This window comes from Aspergillus candidus (assembly GCF_002847045.1).
Source record: "Aspergillus candidus strain CBS 102.13 unplaced genomic scaffold BDW47scaffold_21, whole genome shotgun sequence".
Lineage (NCBI taxonomy): Eukaryota > Fungi > Ascomycota > Eurotiomycetes > Eurotiales > Aspergillaceae > Aspergillus > Aspergillus candidus.
This window is the reverse complement of record NW_020194026.1, coordinates 175,408-194,185: the sequence shown is the minus strand read 5'-3', so window position 1 is coordinate 194,185 and position 18,778 is coordinate 175,408. Positions and strand designations below refer to the sequence as shown.

Genomic DNA, 18,778 nt, shown 5'->3' with positions numbered 1-18,778 from the left:
ATTCACCTGGCTAAATACATTACTGAAGATGATCCCTCTTGCATAATCTTCGCTCTAGTTGTTATGATAACAAGTCTAGTCAGCGTTGAAATTTCATGACATACTTGAAAAGTCATAGCATGACATTCCAGGATTAGGCTCCCTTCATACACGCTTCTTGGGCTGTTACACCGTGGAATCCCATCTGCCCGCTACGATGCAACATTGTTGCAAGGATAATGCTCTACTCTGAGGACTGCGGTACGTAAGATGGGGAATGTTGCATTATTATCTACCCCTGGGACTCTGTCTTCATGATCACCCGATATGCTGTATCGGTCTAGAAGACATGTCGACAGAACGAGACCTAACTGTTGTAACCAGCGTAATCGAATGACTATATTCCATAGGATGCCCTCGATACTGGGCGGGAATTGGACAGGGAACAACGAAATTCGTTGGCTTCTGATAGAGAGAGAGAGAGAGAGAGAGTTGCATTAACCTTGATTATATCACTCTTTCGGGGATCCTTCCGAGTCACTGATAGTCAAAGGTCACCATCTTTGTAACAATAATGCCAACTCTTCGGGTCCACTTCAGTCTTGCCATTGGTTGTGGTGGTCTTGTGATGTTTGAACCTGTCTATTAGGCGAGATTGTCCGCCCCTCCATAGTAGCAACAAGTGAAAACCTAGATGGATGAAGCCATCTCGATTGTGCCAGTCCTAAGCTTAGGGGAAAATTCAACCAATAAAACAAAATGGTAAATCTGCCAATGACAAGATAGAGTTTGATAGTTGAACACAAAATTGGATATTATCTATAAGAACATAAAGATCCTTCTGTGAAGCCACCATTCTTTCAGAATATGTCGTCCTCAAAGCCTCAGGGGTCAAATTTCAGGTGTTTGATGCAGAAATTCTTCCAGACATGTAGTGTCGACATTGTGAAAGCGGTCATTGTCCAAGTTACGTAGAGCAGCTGAGCCGTTGATGGTAACCAGCTGATAAAAATATCCGATATACTCCCAGAACGTCAGAGGGGAGCCACGAAGACGGGCTTGCAAGGCAGTCTTCTCAAGCTCCTCTACAGACCCTTTTTCGATCACCTGGACCCTCGATCCTCGGACCCGTTCATATGTGGCCTTGATTTCGCGAAGGCTATGACAGCCTGACCGGACCGAATAAAACCCACCCTGGTGTGCTTCCGGGGACTCAATGATAGCAATACTGAACTTCGCTGCGTCTGCTTCAGTCGTCCAATCAAACTTCTCCCGGCCTGTTCCCCAGACATCCATGGACTTCGCGACCGGGTCCCAAATGCCGTGGTTTTTGGGCGAGAGATCACCATGTCCGGGAACCGAGAAAAACACCTCAGCGAGAACCCCGGTAAAGATCCAAATTGGCTTCATCGTCGACGTGATAGCAACCTGTTGGCGGAACGAATGAAACGGGTTGAAACTCTCGTGGTCGCCAAATTTCACGTATCGCCAGTCTACATTCCAGCTAGACGCTAGGTATATCTAAGACTATCAGCAACTACAAGCGGGTACGTCAACTAGTGACCTACCTTGATACCGGCACGCTCAGCCGCACGCAGGAGAAGAAGATTGCCGTCGAGCACCAGCTCCGGCCGACCTGAGTATGCACAAATCACGGCGTCCACGCCGGTCATTGCACGATCCAGGGCAGGGATGTCGTAGTAGGCAGAAGAGACAACAAAGCTTTCGAGATGACCCATCGTTTTTGCATCGAGCTTGTCTGGCGATCGTCCCAAGCCTCGGACCTGGTGGCCCTTTTCCAGAGAGACTCGAGCGAGATGCTGGCCAAGATTGCCTGTAATTCCCGCTATGAGGATCAACATGGCGATGACTATGATGATGATGAAAATTGGTAGGGTTCAGGGAAGTTTGTATAATCACAAAAATTGGCTGCTGGCCGGAGATCATATATACTGGCTTTATGTACTATACCATATCAGGCAATTCTTGATCCAATGGGAACCTTCGCTCCTCCGACCGCTATACCGTAATAGGTAATTGGTCAGCCAATAGGAACCCACGTCTATACTTTCACGAGAAGCATATGAATTTCATAGTGCAAGTCTATGGATATTTCTCCCTCTGATCTTGCGTAGAGGTTGATATAAATACCTGACTTGTTTGATATAAACCAAATGCACGTTGAACATCTTGGTTCTTACTCCGACACCACCCTCGCTTCCCCTCCGTACGCTTCTTACATCCTAGCTCTACAAGATGGCACGCCAACTTCATGATGCACTTGAATCATCTCTGGAAAAGTCACACAAGAACAGCTATCAATTTACTGGTCGCAATACTACTAATCAATTAAATGAGTCAATAGACTCAGGTGATCCTAATTATCCCTCTGGCATCAAACTGGCCTTGATCTTTGTGGCTCTTTGCTTGACTGTATTCTTGGTTGCTCTGGTTTGTGACCACACGGTTGCCTTAGCCGCAATGACCATTAAGGTAGTCCAGTTGGCTAAAAATATCTTACGGATAGGACCAAACGATCATTGCTACTGCTATCCCGACCATCACATCCGAATTCCACAGCATTGAAGATATTGGATGGTATGGCAGCGCATTTCTCCTCACGACCTGCAGCTTTCAACTCTTCTTTGGCAAACTCTACGCCCTGCTGCCCATCAAGTGGACTTTTATCGGTGCGTTGGTGGTGTTTGAAATTGGCTCTACAATCTGCGGGGCGAGCCCCAGCTCCCTGGCTCTCATAGTTGGACGAGCGATTGCCGGAATTGGAGGCGCAGGTATCTTCTCCGGCGCGTTGATCATCATTGCCAAGTCAGTCCCCCTGGCGAAGAGGCCGGCTTTTACAGGGATCATTGGCGCCATATGGGGTATCGCCAGTGTGGTGGGGCCTTTAGTAGGGGGCGTTTTCACCAGTCAGTTCTCGTCGACCCCTCATGATTGCTTCACGGCCAGGTTGATGCTAATCCTCTAGGTCATGTGTCTTGGCGCTGGTGCTTCTACAGTATGAGAACTCCGGTCTTTAGATGTTAGACAGTTTGAGCTTACCTGACCCTAGTCAATCTGCCAATTGGCGCCATAGCCGTCCCTTTCATCGTCCTATTTCTGTCATCGCCACCCCGGGAACAGCAGCTGAAGCGGGGAGATTGGGCTTTTCAACTAGGCCAGTTTGATCCGGCGGGAACTATCCTCTTTGTCGCGGCCATTATTTGCCTGTTGATTGCTCTTCAGTGGGGGGGAAGCCGGTATCCGTGGAGTGATTATCACCAGATAACGCTTTTGACGGTATTCGGGGTACTTATCATTGCCTGGGTACTGTCACAGAGGATGGGTGGTGAGACTGCTACCGTGCCGCTCCGCATCTTGAAAGAGCGCACGGTTGCCTTTTCAACCTTTTATATATTCCTGGGCAGCGCGTCATTTGTAATGCTGGTTTACTATTTGCCGATCTGGTGAGTTCTGGCATTTACATCTTTGCGCTCAATGCATAATTGGCCTAATCACAAGCATGAAAAATAGGTTCCAGGCAATCAAGGGCGATTCTGCTGTTCAGTCAGGGATTCATAACCTGCCCACAGTTTTGAGTGTTGGTGAGTGCACCCATCCATATCAGTCCATCTATGTTATATCAAGCAGAAGGCACAGGAGACTGAATATAAGTGCAGTGGTATTTGCGATTGCAAGCGGTCTAGGCGTCACTGTCATTGGATACTATACCCCATTCATGATTTTAGGGTCGACAGTAATGGCAATTGGTGCGGGTCTATTTCTCCTCTTCAGAGTAGACAGCTCCATTTCAATGTGGTATGTCCCCTTCCAATGACATCATCCAGTGTTCCTATCTTGACCGACCCCTAGGCTTGGATTTCAAATCGTCTTCGGCGCGGGCGCTGGTATCGGACTCGAACTGCCAAATATTGCTGTTCAGACAGTCCTCCCGGAAACGGACGTCTCCATCGGGACGTCTTTGGTGGTCTTTGCTCGCTCTCTCGGAGGCGCCATCTTCGTCTCTGCGGGCCAAAATGTTTTCAACAGTCACATTATCTCTGGCATGCTTGCCAGGGTCCCTGAACTGAACCCCGCTATCGTCCTTCAGTCTGGAGCAAGCGATCTCCAGCAAACAGTCAGGCAAGCCACATTGAGCCAGACGGGTGTGGTAGATCGTGTATTGGGGGTCTACAACGACGCTCTCGTCCAAGTCTTTCTTGTGACCTTGGTTCTAGCCTGCATATCCATCATTGGTGCTGTGGGAGTCGAATGGCAAACTGTGAAAAATCCTTCTAAAGTACAGGACTCGCAACAGGTCAATTGAGGGGGAGTGGGGGAGTAATAGCCACAGAGCCTCAACAAGATTGCACTAGAAGGAGCTGCCAGTGTGTACATAGATCCCATAAATGTGGAACAAGAAATGATAGAATTGTAATTATACAGGAGCCTCGTGTCAAAGTACTAAAACAATACACTTATCTAAAAAGCGACACGCTAGCCAAGCATCTCAACGTTGAAAAACTCCGCGAACCAATCATCACCACCGAAAGTCCCTGTCGGTGCCTGGGATGCAGAGCTCCCTTGTCCCTTGCTGTTTTTGGTTAAAAGATCTTCTGTTATCTCTGATTCATCTGCCCCTGATGGTCTTCTGGACCAATAAAGGTAGAACCACCCCATTAGTTGAGGCATGATCAAGAAGGCCCTGCTCAAAGCGCTGCGTTCATCTTTCGCGATAAGAAGTTTCGAAATGGCCACAAGTTGCTCAAGATACGCTTCTAGGTGTAATTCTTCCAAAGGGATGGACTCGCTGGTTTCCTTTCCTGATTGCGTGATTGTTTTGTGGATTTTCATCAAAATCACGACTGCGTATATCACACGACCTCCGTAGATATGCGGCGGTAAGGCGAGCATATCAGATACAGATAACCCGAGAAAGGTATCTAGAAGTCCTCGTGACGCGATCACGATAATGCGAAGCATGGATCGGTGAGATGCGTTTGAATCGACGAATTTGCATGTCTTTAGAGACTTCGCAAAGAAAGGTGCCGTAAACTCGTCGATGTTATTATTGACGTGCAAGGCCAGCTCATGCGCATAGAGTGAGCTGGCAAATCTGCCAAATTGAACGATAGCTAGTGCGCAGGCGACTGTTAACCCTCCGTATTCTAGGCGGTCATGTATTATAATCTCCAAAGGAGCTCACCTTTCTGCAGTGAATGTAGCTGGACGAGAGAGAGAGAGTCATTTCGATCTTGGAATCCTTGGATGATCAACAGGGTTTTTGGGTCCTGCCTGGATAGTGACCGGACAGGATCGCTTAAGAACAGCTCTTGGTTAATATCATGACAAAGACGCTCTGTTGCTACAAGATTGCAAAGGAATTCGTCTGTAGCTTCCGCCTTGGTCTGTTGCAAGTTGGCAAGGTAGTCATCTAACTTTGCGGTCCAGAAAGTAAGATTAGGCCGTCTCAGAATTAAAGAGAAGCTTGGGATTCTATTAGTCCTTGGGTATTTGAGCATTGCGGGAAACTGGATATACCTTGCTGATAGAAGAAAACAGCCGAGCCACGCTCTCTGTAACTCTACGCGACCCCGGCTTTCCTGGGCCGTGGCAGCGGGCTTTGACACATCGATCTTATCCAGCCCAAGATCTATGGCCATGGTGGTTGTGATATGAACCAGCTGGCTTAGGTTCATCTGCCTGTATTCATCTGGTGCTCTGTACCAGAGCGACGTGACCTGAAACGCTTGAACGAGTTCGAGCGACTTCTCACCCCGAACAATCGCTCTGTCTGCCAGTTGATTTTTTACTTCAATTGCCAATTCTCTCTGCTTGGCCACGGTGCAGTATCCAACAGAGGCAATGCTGAGAATTGATAGGAATAGCAACGGCTTGTTCTCTCTTACGATCGCAGCCGTTGCCCCAGGCGGAAACACGACAATCGGGTATTTCGGGGCGAAGTGGCTGATGTACTGGTCAAAGACTTGTTCAGCCGTTCTCGTAGTGAGAATAGAGTTAATCTTAGAGTCAAGCTGTATTCTCTGATCATCTGGCAATGGCCGTGAAACTGTCGTGATTGATTAGCCATGCCCCCCCCCCCCAAAAAAGGGGGAAAAAAAGGGTCAATGTATTCTGCAGACTGACGTTGACCTTGATTGACTTTGATAAACCCTTCCGAAAAAGATGCAGATACCTGTGCCTCCAAGTCAGAACTAACACTAACTAGCCCTTCTTTGCCGTTTTTCTTAAGGTGATATGATGATAGCCCATGTGACAATGGCATATCTCTAGTCGTTGGTAAGCTATTAAACTGTTGTGCAGAGTCTTTGATTGATGGTAGTCGCATTGACGGGTGAACGATGCACTCCTTGCCCAGCCGCAAACACCGACGGCATTTATCCTTTGATCCACCAAGGGCATTTTCACAACGAGTTTTGGAAATTTGACATCCGGTACAGGCAGCTTTTTTTCGGTGGTTTTTAAGTGCTATACTGCTTTTTTAAAGATCAGTCGTGGCCCCAAAGTCCCAAACTTACTAGGTTACTGTACTAACCTTTTCCTGTCACGAGCTTTCGGGCCAGTTCCAGGAACACAAAATTCCACATTGTTACCTGCATGGGTTGCTGAATGTGTTGTACTACGTGCTGCCTCGACGGATGGCTCCCGGAAGACAGATTCTGCAGGCGGCCTCAGCGGCACAGGGCTATCTTGCCACCCTGGTGACGTTCGGGGCACAGCAGCAGTTATTGGGGCTAGGGTGGAACGCTCAGGAGAATCATCCAGCCTAAATTTGAAAAAAGACATGCTCGTGGAATCACACTTGATTCGAATTGCATGACTCCGCTATCATACAATATGTAAGTCTTGAGTCTTGATTTTCTTACTCAGATCAGCGCGGGGTAACATTCCAAACATGGCAGTCATGAGAAAGCAGATGACTGAGCAAATTGTCAACATGAGCAACACGCTAACCTATATTTGGTATCTAGAATGTATAACCACCCCGACGATGATATTCAATTGATTGTAAACTTATTTACTTTCTATGGACCAACTAATGCAATTTATTTGGATTGACCTTATATGGGGTGCTTAACTAAATGGGATACATATGACAAGGGCCCGCAGCCTCATCTCTCTTCAATTTCATGAATAATTCTTCTCACTGGAAGAAGTGCAGTATAAGAAGACATATCTTCATTGCTAGATCACTATAAATTTTGAACTCTGTCACCCTAGGAATAATTCAATAGAACTATAAGTCAAGCGGGACAAGCCAGTATAGGCCTAAGCCAACCCAAGGTCCCTTTCCCAATTGTCTACATCCCCTTAATTTATATCATCTCGCAACACAGTCAACAAATATAATCCTCAAATATCTCCTCACGTCAGTCCTCCTAGCAACATCGACCCTCGCTCAATCTACCCCAGCCCCGGTCCCAAGCCCAGCCAGCGCCATCTCCACCGGTGGCTTCGTCGCCAGCGACGCGTTCGGCACCTACCCTGGCATTGATGGCGAGCACCACTGGCTTAAGATCAGTGGGCATGCGGGACGGAATCATCTGGGTAGTGATGATCTCATTGTTTCGCTTAAGGGGCAGGTCCATGCGGATCCAGTGCCTGGATGGCGCGGTCTTGCGGAGGACTCGAGGACGAAGAGAGTTTATGCTAGGGGCGAGAACCCGCTGCATGTGGTCTTCCAGCCTACTGACTGTCAGTGGGACTTTCAAGTATGAACGGTTTCATGATGGTAGGGAGGGTGGTGGGGGATTTTGGTGTCTGGTTCCAAAGTTATTAAGTGGATGGGAAATTATATGTGGTGTGTTGATTGATTGATTGATTGATTGATTGACTGCTTGACTGCTTGATCCTATAGTCATCCATTGTGATATGTTAGAATATCAGTCAGGTTAAGCCCTATACCAATAGTTGGTCAACGTTTTGGCGTAGCGATCATGATGTATCGGTTGTTTGACTGCTTGACTGCTTGATACAATGGTCAACCTATTGTGCTATTCGGCAAAGACACGGAATCGGCCGACACAACGGCTCTAAAAAGGCCGATCGCCTCGCCTTACCAGTTCCAGCTAGAAAACCCCCCTAATAAACCTTAACCAGCGCAAGAGGCCAGGCACTTCCATCCCCCCTCTGGTGACCAAACCAGACTTCGCTTGCGTCTCAGCCAGTCTGTATCCAGCTAGCACAAAAAGACGTGGGGCCCTCTTCGCGCCCTACAGGGACAACTGCTAGCGAAGGATTTAGCGAGAAAGACGATGGATGAGGCTTTAAGATCGACACTGCAAGTACGAAGCGAGAGGCAGTAATGAACTAACTAATCTTTAGCTCATCAGGCTAGTTGGCGTTTTAGTCAAAAAGCAAGTTTACTCTAGACCGGGCTACCCCCGCATATACTAATCTTGGATTCACCCCCTCCTCCCTTCATTGCGGGACTAGCTCAGCTGCTACCGTCTAGCGACGCATTACTCCGATCTAGTATGGTATTGCAACGCGGAGGCAAATAAGCAGCCACCCACCACGCTTGCACGTCATCAATAGTGTCCAGTCCAGGGTCAGGGTCAGGGTCAGGGACAGGGCGAGGACAGGGACCGGGGCTTAGATCTCGTCAGAAAACAGGAAAAAGCAAGCAAGGAAGGACTAGAACACGGGCGAAGGTGAGCCGTGACAGGGTGGAACGCGAGTTAGTGCAGGGTAAATGGTTGGGGGTTCGGAGATTTTCTGACGGCGCTGGTGGAGCTAGACCTGAGCGTACCTGCCTGGCTGCTTGGCTGAGTATGAACCTGGGTTTGTGTAGCTGTGGCGTGATGTCATGTCTTGGGCATGGGCCGCTTGTTTGGTTTTGGCGATTGGTCTTGTTTCTGATTGTTTAGTTATCCATTTGGGTGTCTGTTTAGGGGAGATGGGGAGGTAGGGAGGAGTGGTTGGAGTTGGAGGATTCGCGGACGTCTTGTCGGGTTCCGCGGAGATGTTAAGAGTTGAAATAGAAGTATTTTGGCGTCCGCTCGCGGCCCTGAGACACCCCGTGGGGTATAGGGACGTGCTCTCGCTATGAGACTGTACACAGCGTAGGCCCGCAAGGGGTGACTCATTGGAGATGGTGTCGGGCTTTTGCGCCAGGTGTATGTCAGCCTTCCTCCCGTTGAGAAAGGGGCGGGGTTGAAGGTGGAGGAAAGATGGAGGGTGAATTGGGCAGGGAGGTAGGTAGGTAGTATGATACGAAGGAGTAGTACAAACTATCTATGTATGTCGTGATCATGGTGTTTATTCAAAATTCAAAGAAGCCAATAATCGCCATAAACAGATCTAAGAGTATATACATCTAATTGAACACCATATAAAACCACCATAAAATCAACCAGATATCAAACAGAAGAAACAGAAACGACACCAGAAAGAGACGTAACTCGGAAGGAGGTAGGTATCATGTGGGAGAGTCTAAGTTTGTACATGGTCGCGTTGCATCAGTCGGTCAATCGATAAATCAATCAGTCAATAAAAAAAAAAAAAGAAAAGAAAAGAAAATCAGTGTGCTGGCTGTTCTTTCCAGCGGAAGGGCGGGAATTCCGGATTATGGTGCATGTTGCGGAATGGGACGTGGTCCGCTACCATATGCACTGCATTGGAGGGTTGCGGCAGGTCAGGTTCATTGCCATTATTGTTGGTTTCGACCGTGTTGGCAGCGACAGTGGCTGTGCTGTTAGGACCGTGTTCGTCGGCAAGTCTGAGCCCAACATCGACTGTATTGAGGTCGAGATCGAGGTCGAGGTCAGGGTCTAGTTCCCATTGATGTGATTCTTGCTGTTGTTGTTGCTGCTGCGGCTGTTGATGCTCAACCTTGTCCCATGGCGTGGGTGTGTTGTCCGTAGGCGTAGTGTCTGCTGGAGGATCCATCAGAAAGCTACTAGTGGCGAGAGGTCCGCTTCCGGCCATGCCCAACACCCCGCTGCTTCGTTCTAACAGCACCGGCAGGAGGTGGGACTGCGACCCACGGATCCGTGACAGCGTAGTGAGAATGCCCCAGAGGAGTTGGCGTGGGTCAACGGCAGATTGGGAGAGACGGCTTGAGGCCTTAGGGCTAAGTGAGCGGGAAACGTCCGCCACGGAGGTGCCAAGGTCGAAGAGTTTTTGTTCCTGCCAATTGCCGTTAGTACTTGGGGTAGCGCCGAGAGGGGAAGACGCTAGAGAGCAATGCGTACCATTCCAATGCCGTGAGCATCCACCGCGCCCTGAGAGGCCGCGCCGATCACTCCCATGACAGCCTTACCCACTAGGACCGGTAGGTGAAAGGGGAGGACTCCGTCATGGTCGCGCAGCATGCCACCGGGCTGCGTTGCGCGCGCCATGGACAACTTCCACATCATGGCCTGGAGCCATTGCTGTGTGATGAGAATGTCGACCTTCTGGATTTCCGAGACACCCTCTAGCGAGACCGACTTGGCGAGGCTGGACTGGATGGATGAGGTCGGGGGCATGCCACCGCCAGTGTTGCTATTTCCATCAACGTTACCGCCAGCGCCTGCCGAGACCCAGTCGTAGAGATTGACCGTGAGTTTCTCGAAGACGCTAATGAGGTTGATGAAACCGTAGGCGAGGATTGGGTCTTCGGAGCAGAGAACCTGCGGTTTATGAATGGAGTTGCGGAGCATGACGGGCTTCGCCTGTTGAAGTGCGTAGCCTCTGTGTTTGGAGTCAGCTCAAGAACCTAGATGGACGTACAGGCAGTGGAAGGAGGGCCGCTTACCGTTCGGTGACAAACAACAACCAGAAAATCCGTCGATTTTCTTCAGCCTCTTCGACATTCATCTCGGAGTAAGTAGACTCCCGGTGGAGGCCCAGAGTGAAAACCATGGAGGTCGCTTGACAGAGGTAAAACCACGCGTGGTCCTGCTTGTCCAGATTTCCGTACGCGGCAAATAGGAAGAACGAGGTAAGGAGATTCTCAACGGTCATCTCATCCACCACGTCGCAGTCCTTCCGGGCTCGGACCGCCTCCGCCAGGAGCTCCTCTCCCGACATCGCCGAGGGGCCGTCAAGGCCCATGTGCATAAGAGATGGACCGGATACGGGAGTGGCACCATCCAGTTTGAGCTGGATGTGCGTCGCTGCACAGAGTGAGGCGAGGAACGCATAGCGCGAAGCCGTCAGGCGTTCCGGCTGGTGGCAGTCCTGCTGCAGCGGCTCCTTGCGCACGACTGGCATGATTGGAAACAGATACTTAAGATACACATTGATATGCGCCAATAGAACCGGCGCGGTCAGTCGTCGCGGGTAAGGGGAGGGGAACCCAGAAAATGATCCCGACAGCGAATTCGTCGAGTCCGGAGAGGAGACCAGCTCCGGTGGTGGGAGCTGAGTGAAAGAATCGGTAAATTCCGCCGCGGGATAATGAAAGTCGGTGATCGGGAAGGGGGGCGACGTCGGCGACCCTTCGATCGGGTAGCCCATCGTGTCTGCGGGCCATTCCTTCTCGACCGCGTAAGGGGGTTGCCCATACTGGACATCCTCTCCGTGTCGCGATCGGAGCGGGTGAATGGGGGCTAGCGGATACAGAGTACGGAACTTGGGACCCTTGCGGCGAAGGATGTCACTGTAGGAGCAGGAGAGAAGGAGACGCTGACATTTGTCGCACGGCAGTTCGCGCGAACATTTGATTTTGCGACGGCGGCAATTGTCACACGCCTGCTTGGATGCTTTGTGTTTGGAAATCGGCGAGGCCATCTCTAGATCGGCAAGCGGACTGGTTGCTAACGCTTTCTCCAGGGGAGGCACAGGTTCATAGTAGTTTCACGATGAATGATCAGAAAACTTTGGGTCAGGGACAGGGTGGCTGAGGCCCATGACCAGTGGCGTGGGGGCTAAATAAAGAGAGTGTGGCTGGCGTGGACAGTGAAGCCGGCCGTCGAGCCAGGTAGCAATGGTAATAATAGTCGAGAAAGTAAAAGAGAGGATGGAAAAAGATCCGGGGAAAGAGTGCGGGATAGCCTGGTTCTCCAGGCTGCAAGCACCCCGCGTTATCTGCGAGGCCCTGGGGATACAAATATTAAATAATGGCTGGTCCATCGTCCATGGCAGCTGGAGGGGAAGGATCTCTATTGGGATTAGCGGCGGTTTCGAGTGCATTCGTCGCCATCACTAGGGGAGGCACCTAGCACTAGTACCGAGTCCTACCAACCTTCCTATTGCCGAATCGCCTTAGTCCAATGAAATTTGGACTCCTACTCGAATCGGGCCATGCTAGATGGACGATGGACTACAGACATCCGCTATCCAGGCTGAGGAGAACCCCTCAAGACAACGCGGGATAGTTGCGCCACGACCCTGTATAGTGCTCATCATTACCTTGAAAAGGCAGGAGGACCACTCGGATGCGGTGGATCTGGGGAAGGATATGGAGGGCGGCCTGACGGTGCAATGCCGTTGGCCCTTCAGGGGTTTAGCATTGTTCGAAGGATCTTCTACACAGCGCCATCGGCAGGGACACGGGTTGCGTTATTTTCTAGAACAATTCCCTGCAGCCGCACGGGCATCTAGAAGGATGTTAATGTTGGCATGGCATGCCATGGCTGACCGAGATAGCCTTCCACAGCTGGAGGGGGGGGGGGGGAATGATTGGATGAGCAGAGTCGGGAAGCCGAGCAGTATGAGGAACCAAAATAAATATGGAGCATCGTCTAGCCGATGCGGTGTGATTGGAGTCGATCGATACGAGGAACCCTTGGCCTTTGAGGAGACCTTGGCCTGAGAGTCCTAGCCCTGGCCAGTAACTTCCCATATGAAACCTAGAGGGAGTGGAGACTTAGAGGGCAGTTGCCTGATTTGATCCAAGTTGGACTTCACCGGCAGCCTAAACAGACTATCTTAGTTCCATTCCTGTGCAGGACTGATGAAGAGAACATGGACCTCAACTGTATTGAGCAGGGGTCAACGCGACGAGGATGAGGGTGAAGAGAGTGAATCAGTCCATCCTCATCTCCAACCGAATCCACTCTCGGGCATTTACCGGAGAAGTGGCCAATCCACGTGCCGGAATCAGACGACCCCCGGTCCCGTTGCTGAGTCATCTACATATTCGGACCGAACCGATCTAACCTGTTGGGGAACATAATTCCGAGCCCCGCTCACGGGACTCCACCTGACTCCACCTGACTCCACTTCTCCGCCCTGTCAAGTCAAATCACGATCGTCGTCATCTCAGACACCATCTACAACTTGTCCATGGCATCCTGGTGAGCTGTGAAATTGCATCCAAGCATCATGGTCGAATCGGATGCTTTCTGAGGCGAGCCTTGGTCCATGACCGGTCTCTGTTCCTTGCATCGAACACTTCCATCCTTCCCTGCATACGACGCTAGGGTGATGTGAATGGACTAAGAAAGATCATCGCCAATGCCAACTTATGATCTTTAGCTCGATTTACCGTCGATATGGACATGCGCTAATAATTCGACTGCTGCATTGGAGGTCTGTTTGACTTTCGGCTTCGTGTATTAGTCTGCTAGTATAGGATCTACCCCACTCCTCCCCGCCCGCCGAACCTCTCCAAGAAGTCCCCCCCCCCCCCCCCCCCAATTTTCCCGATTGCTTCAACTCGATCACCCCCCCTTACTTGCCATAGCTCGGAGGTTGGACGGAGAAATATCGCGGTAGCAGGGATGTTGGGCCTGTCGCTTCCTGTGTCTCTGACCCTGCCCTTTTTGGGTCAAAATATAAAATGATCATCCCTCCCAAATACCTGATCCACACACCACACACGGTCGACATCATCATGGTCGCCCTCACAGCATGGCTGGCTATAGCGCCGCTGGTATACGCCACCACTCTGACCACCCCCGCCACATCCCCCCAGTTCACCATCCCCGCCTCTGCGGATGTTGGCGCCCAATTGATTGCCAACATTGATGACCCCAAGGCTGTCAATGCGCAATCGGTTTGCCCAGGCTACAAGGCATCAGGGGTCGAGCACACTTCTCATGGCTTCACGGCCAGTTTACAGTTAGCAGGGAAGCCCTGCAATGTGTACGGTGATGACGTCGACTCCCTGTCTCTATCGGTTGAGTACCAGGCAGAGGATCGTTTGAACATCGTCATCACCCCTTCCCACGTAGATGCCTCCAACCAGTCCTGGTACGTCCTCTCGGAGGCACTGGTCCCACGACCTCAAGCGTCAACCAAAGGGTGGGGCCACCGCGGTCAGCTGCAGGTGGAATGGTCCAACGAGCCTTCTTTCAACTTCAAGGTCACCCGGCGCGCCACCGGGGATGTCTTGTTCAATACCGCAGGCTCTGTATTAGTCTACGAAAACCAGTTTGTCGAGTTCGTCACCTCCCTCCCAGACGAGTACAACCTGTACGGGCTGGGAGAGCGCATGACGCAGCTCCGGCTTCTGCGGAATTCGACATTGACTACGTATGCCGCGGATATTGCCGATCCCGTCGATGAGTAAGTTTGCCACAACATCTGTAAGGGACTGTGCTGATGGTCAGTAGTAATATCTATGGCCACCATGCATTCTATCTAGATACCCGGTACTTCCGCAAGGGGAGTGACGGGGACTATACCCCGGTCAAGGCTAGCGAAGCGGATAGCACCAAGGAATATGTCTCCTTCTCGCACGGTGTGTATCTGCGAAATGCCCATGGCCACGAGGTGCTCTTGCGCTCCAAGGGCCTGACCTGGCGCACGCTGGGCGGCAGCATCGATTTGACCTTCTATGCCGGGCCCACCCAGGCCGATGTGACCAAGCAGTACCAGCTGAGTACCGTGGGGCTGCCGGCAATGCAGCAGTACAACACCCTCGGGTTTCACCAGTGCCGTTGGGGGTACAATAACTGGTCCGAATTCCAAGACGTGGTAGACAACTTTGAGCGATTTGAGATTCCCTTGGAATATCTCTGGTATGTGATTTCATGAATCTACTGGCGCATAACTGACCATTGATAGGGCGGATATTGATTACATGCATGGGTACCGGAACTTTGATAACGATGAGAACCGGTTCTCTTACGAGGAGGGCGCGAAGTTCCTCGACAAGCTCCATGACGGGGGCCGTCGCTGGGTGCCCATTGTGGACGCCGCACTGTATATCCCGAACCCAGAAAATGCATCTGACGCGTGAGTATTATTCTACTACGTTCTAGTCCTCTGTTTTCACGGACACAGCTGATTGATATCTACAGTTATGACACCTATACTCGAGGGGCCAAAGATGACTTGTACATCAAAAACCCCGACGGAAGCTTGTACATTGGGGCGGTGTGGCCCGGGTACACCGTGTACCCGGACTGGTCCCATTTCAAAGCGGCTGCCTTCTGGGCCAATGAGCTGGTCACCTGGTACAAGAAGCTGGCGTACGACGGCATCTGGTACGACATGGGCGAGGTATCGTCCTTCTGCGTCGGCAGCTGTGGCACCGGGAACTTGACCATGAACCCCGCACACCCGCCCTTCTCCCTGCCGGGTGAGCCAGGCAATGTCTTGTATGACTATCCCGAGGGCTTCGAGGTGACCAACGCCACCGAGGCTGCCGCCGCCTCGGCCAGCTCATCCAGCCAGGCGGCTGCCCAACCGACAACCTCCTCCACCACTACGTCGTACCTGCGGACCACTCCCACCCCGGGGGTCCGGAACGTGAACCACCCCCCGTACGTGATTAACCACGTGCAGACCGGTCACGATTTGGCCGTGCATGCCATCTCGCCCAACTCCACCCATGTGGATGGGGTCCAAGAGTACGATGTGCACAGCCTGTACGGCCACGAGGGCATCAAGGCAACCTACAAGGGCTTGCTGGAAGTATTCCCCGGAAAACGACCGTTTATCATCGCGCGGTCAACTTTCTCGGGCTCGGGACGGTACGCAGGTCACTGGGGGGGTGACAATTTCTCCAAGTGGGGGTCCATGTACTTTTCCATCTCCCAGGCCCTGTCCTTCTCGCTGTTTGGCATCCCCATGTTCGGCGTCGACACGTGCGGGTTCAACGGCAATGCCGATGAAGAGCTTTGCAACCGGTGGATGCAGCTGTCGGCGTTCTTCCCCTTCTACCGGAACCACAACGTGCTCTCTGCCATCCCGCAGGAGCCTTACCGTTGGGCCTCAGTCATCGACGCCACCAAGTCGGCGATGCGCATCCGCTACGCGCTCCTCCCGTACTTCTACACGCTGATGCAGCAGGCCCACGAGACAGGGTCGACTGTCATGCGTGCGCTGGCCTGGGAGTTCCCAGATGACCCGACCCTGGCGGACGTCGCTACGCAGTTCCTAGTGGGGCCATCCGTCATGGTCGTGCCCGTGCTGGAGCCGCAGGCCAAAACCGTCAAGGGCGTCTTCCCTGGCGTCGGCCGCGGTGAGGTGTGGTACGACTGGTACACGAAGACTGCAGTAGACGCGAAGCCTGGCGTAAACACCACAATCCCCGCCCCTCTAGGCCACATCCCGGTGTACATCCGTGGTGGCAGCGTGCTTCCCCTGCAGGAGCCCGCGCTGACCACGCGCGAGGCACGCAAGTCGCCATGGTCGCTGCTGGTGGCGTTGGGGACGGACGGCACGGCTACGGGAGACCTGTACTTGGATGACGGCGAGAGCATCAAACCGGAGAGTACACTAACGGTCAACTTTGAGGCGTCGCGGTCACGACTGCGGGCGACAGCGGAGGGGACCTGGCAGGAGTCAAACCCACTGGGGTCGGTAACGGTCCTGGGCGTCAGGAAGGCTCCGCGAACAGTGACGCTGAACGGGACTCCCGTGCCTGTGGACACTATGCTGTACGATACGGATTCGGGGACACTGTCTCTAAGTGGGCTGGAGAAACTGACTGGGAAGGGGGCATGGGGGAAGGGATGGGTGCTGAGGTGGTGATAGAATGGGTTAGATCTGTTGTCTCCAAAGTAATTGCAAAGAAAATCAAATTAATGTTTACTTAGCAACACACACTCTCTCCTTCTCTCCTCCCCCTTCTTTCTCTCTTTTGGTTTTTTTTTTCTCCCTTCTTTCATTCGGCCCCCCACCTCTGTCCAAGTAATACATACTGCCAAGTTTCTACCACCAACACTACTACCCCAAACCCCAGCCTTGTCCAGGATTGACCAAGCTAGAAGGGAAAACTAGAAGGAGAAGAACTCGAAGAAGAAGGAGGCAAAAAAAAAAAAAAAACCCCCCCTCCCCAACCCCAACCCCAACCTCACCCAATTCAACACATCCTACCTACCAATCCAACGCAGGAACCGACCATACTAACGCTAATTACTCACCGATCTACATCTACACCAGCACTCTCCAAGTGGAATTCCCCCGGCTAAGCTAAGAGGGGAGGTTCGTGCGTGAGGTTTTATGGAGAACGGTGAGGGCAGAGGGAGTAAGAGTTGATGATGATGATGTTGTTGTTTACATGGGGGATTGTAGGGCGGGAATAGCATAAAACAATGTTAGGTGGAGTATCCATTTGCTGGATCTTTAATTTTTCTTATCCTTCCTGCCTGTACATATCGAAAGGAAGGGGGAAAAGAAAAGATAGGGCTGGCTACAATCCATACAAAACCTACTCGTATACTCTCGCTCCAGCCTCACTACCGTCTCGTACGCCCCATGACTCCAAATACGAGCATCCAGCCCCCGGTGAATCCGGAAGAGTCTTACCAACCTCCGCCACATGACCGTAACCAGCTCGCTCCCAGAAATAGACAGCCTGATACAGGATTTGGGCCGCAGCGAGCGTGTACAGTAACCACGGCTGACCGCCGTCATACACTTGCCCCGGTGGCGGTCCAGCGCGCTGTTGATGAGATAGAACGCCGGCGGTGGCTTTGTGGGCTGCCAGGGCACGGCGAAACATAGCCATGTAGTGGTGTTCTTACCAATGGTGGTGGCTGAAGGTATAGGCGGGGACACATTTGAATCCAAGAGTTTGGACAAGACAATGGGCGCAGGTGTGGTTAAGACGGACCGCGAAGGCAACGCCGTGATTGAGGGCGTGATATTCTCTCTTCCTCTCGGAGATTTGCTCGTTCCGTATATAAAGCATCAAGAAAAGAAATCTCCGCGCGTAGTCGCATTCCCAAACGCCGCAGCATAGGGCAAGACCGTTCTGCACGATCGACCATGCAATCGCCTCGCGCTGCCGAGGCATTTCTTCATTCCTAGTTAGTGGTCTATCCGCCCGTTGAATGTGCCAAAACGATTGGCTGTAGCTAGTTTAGAAGGAAATGCAATCAATTAATCTAAACAGCACCAGTAATAGCACCCACAGCAAGCCCTCACGTTTGTGCCGGCCCCTCCCTCTGTCAGTGGCGTAGGCTGGGGCGGACTGGCGCAGTCCGCCTCCGGAGATCAGATCGCGAATGGATTGGGTAGGAGCTGCAGGGGGGGCAGTCTGGACGGTGATGTCAGATTGGATGGTGCTGAGGGAGGGGGTCCTTTGTGGCGGGGAATTCATGCACGGGAGACTTGATTGAGAGGGGTGAGTCTTAGGCCCATGGGTAGACGAGTGCTGTGTTGACTGGTCTATCTGCGACCCTGAAGCGAAGGAAGATGGGTAGAACGGTTAGGGCCTTAGTCGCTTGGGCTACTTAGCAGCGACATGACTCGGCTGGGCGCCGAGTGCTTAGCGCCCTTTACTGCGATGTCGATAGGAATCAAATCGAGGGCGGGGTGGCTTCTGGTGATATTCTAGGCGCCTAGATCGAAGGATGAAGGAGAGTGCGGAACAGGATGAATTGGGAAAGAAGGGATGGGAAAGGTTTCAGATTCATGGTCGAGGGGAAGAATGAAGAGTGATGGAATGACAATG

At 51.8% G+C, this 18,778-nt stretch overlaps 6 protein-coding genes across 6 annotated transcripts; 3 read left to right on the top strand and 3 right to left on the bottom strand.

Moving 5' to 3' along the window:
• Positions 1–870: 870 nt before the first annotated feature.
• BDW47DRAFT_131640 (NmrA-like family protein) lies at positions 871–1,844 on the bottom strand (the record flags this gene model as incomplete). The annotated part of the gene is made up of 2 exons (XM_024817361.1): positions 871–1,500; positions 1,548–1,844. The coding sequence occupies 2 exons, from the start codon at positions 1,839–1,841 to the stop codon at positions 871–873; spliced, it is 924 nt and encodes a 307-aa protein (XP_024672211.1).
• Positions 1,845–2,235: 391 nt separating this feature from the next.
• Positions 2,236–4,303, top strand: BDW47DRAFT_131639 (MDR family MFS transporter; the record flags this gene model as incomplete). Its single annotated transcript, XM_024817360.1, has 7 exons — positions 2,236–2,430; positions 2,507–2,906; positions 2,966–2,995; positions 3,050–3,443; positions 3,511–3,581; positions 3,657–3,795; positions 3,850–4,303. 7 exons carry the CDS (start codon positions 2,236–2,238, stop codon positions 4,301–4,303), a joined length of 1,683 nt encoding a protein of 560 aa, XP_024672210.1.
• Positions 4,304–4,371: 68 nt separating this feature from the next.
• BDW47DRAFT_105469 (fungal specific transcription factor domain-containing protein) lies at positions 4,372–6,824 on the bottom strand. The gene is made up of 5 exons (XM_024812578.1): positions 6,533–6,824; positions 6,124–6,473; positions 5,518–6,046; positions 5,183–5,463; positions 4,372–5,111 (listed from the first exon to the last, which is right to left on the bottom strand). Exons 2-5 carry the CDS (start codon positions 6,323–6,325, stop codon positions 4,474–4,476), a joined length of 1,650 nt encoding a protein of 549 aa, XP_024672209.1. The 5' UTR covers positions 6,326–6,473; positions 6,533–6,824; the 3' UTR covers positions 4,372–4,473.
• A 491-nt stretch (positions 6,825–7,315) lies between these two features.
• BDW47DRAFT_105467 (uncharacterized protein) lies at positions 7,316–7,845 on the top strand (the record flags this gene model as incomplete). The annotated part of the gene is made up of 1 exon (XM_024812577.1): positions 7,316–7,845. A coding segment is annotated over exon 1 (320 nt), but the record flags the coding sequence as incomplete, so codon positions are not given.
• Positions 7,846–9,519: 1,674 nt separating this feature from the next.
• Positions 9,520–11,715, bottom strand: BDW47DRAFT_131638 (putative C6 transcription factor (AmyR); the record flags this gene model as incomplete). Its single annotated transcript, XM_024817359.1, has 3 exons — positions 9,520–10,128; positions 10,194–10,674; positions 10,739–11,715. The coding sequence occupies 3 exons, from the start codon at positions 11,713–11,715 to the stop codon at positions 9,520–9,522; spliced, it is 2,067 nt and encodes a 688-aa protein (XP_024672207.1).
• Positions 11,716–13,762: 2,047 nt separating this feature from the next.
• Positions 13,763–16,851, top strand: BDW47DRAFT_125627 (glycoside hydrolase family 31 protein; the record flags this gene model as incomplete). The annotated part of the gene is made up of 4 exons (XM_024816419.1): positions 13,763–14,436; positions 14,484–14,891; positions 14,938–15,108; positions 15,174–16,851. The coding sequence occupies 4 exons, from the start codon at positions 13,763–13,765 to the stop codon at positions 16,849–16,851; spliced, it is 2,931 nt and encodes a 976-aa protein (XP_024672206.1).
• Positions 16,852–18,778: the final 1,927 nt, after the last annotated feature.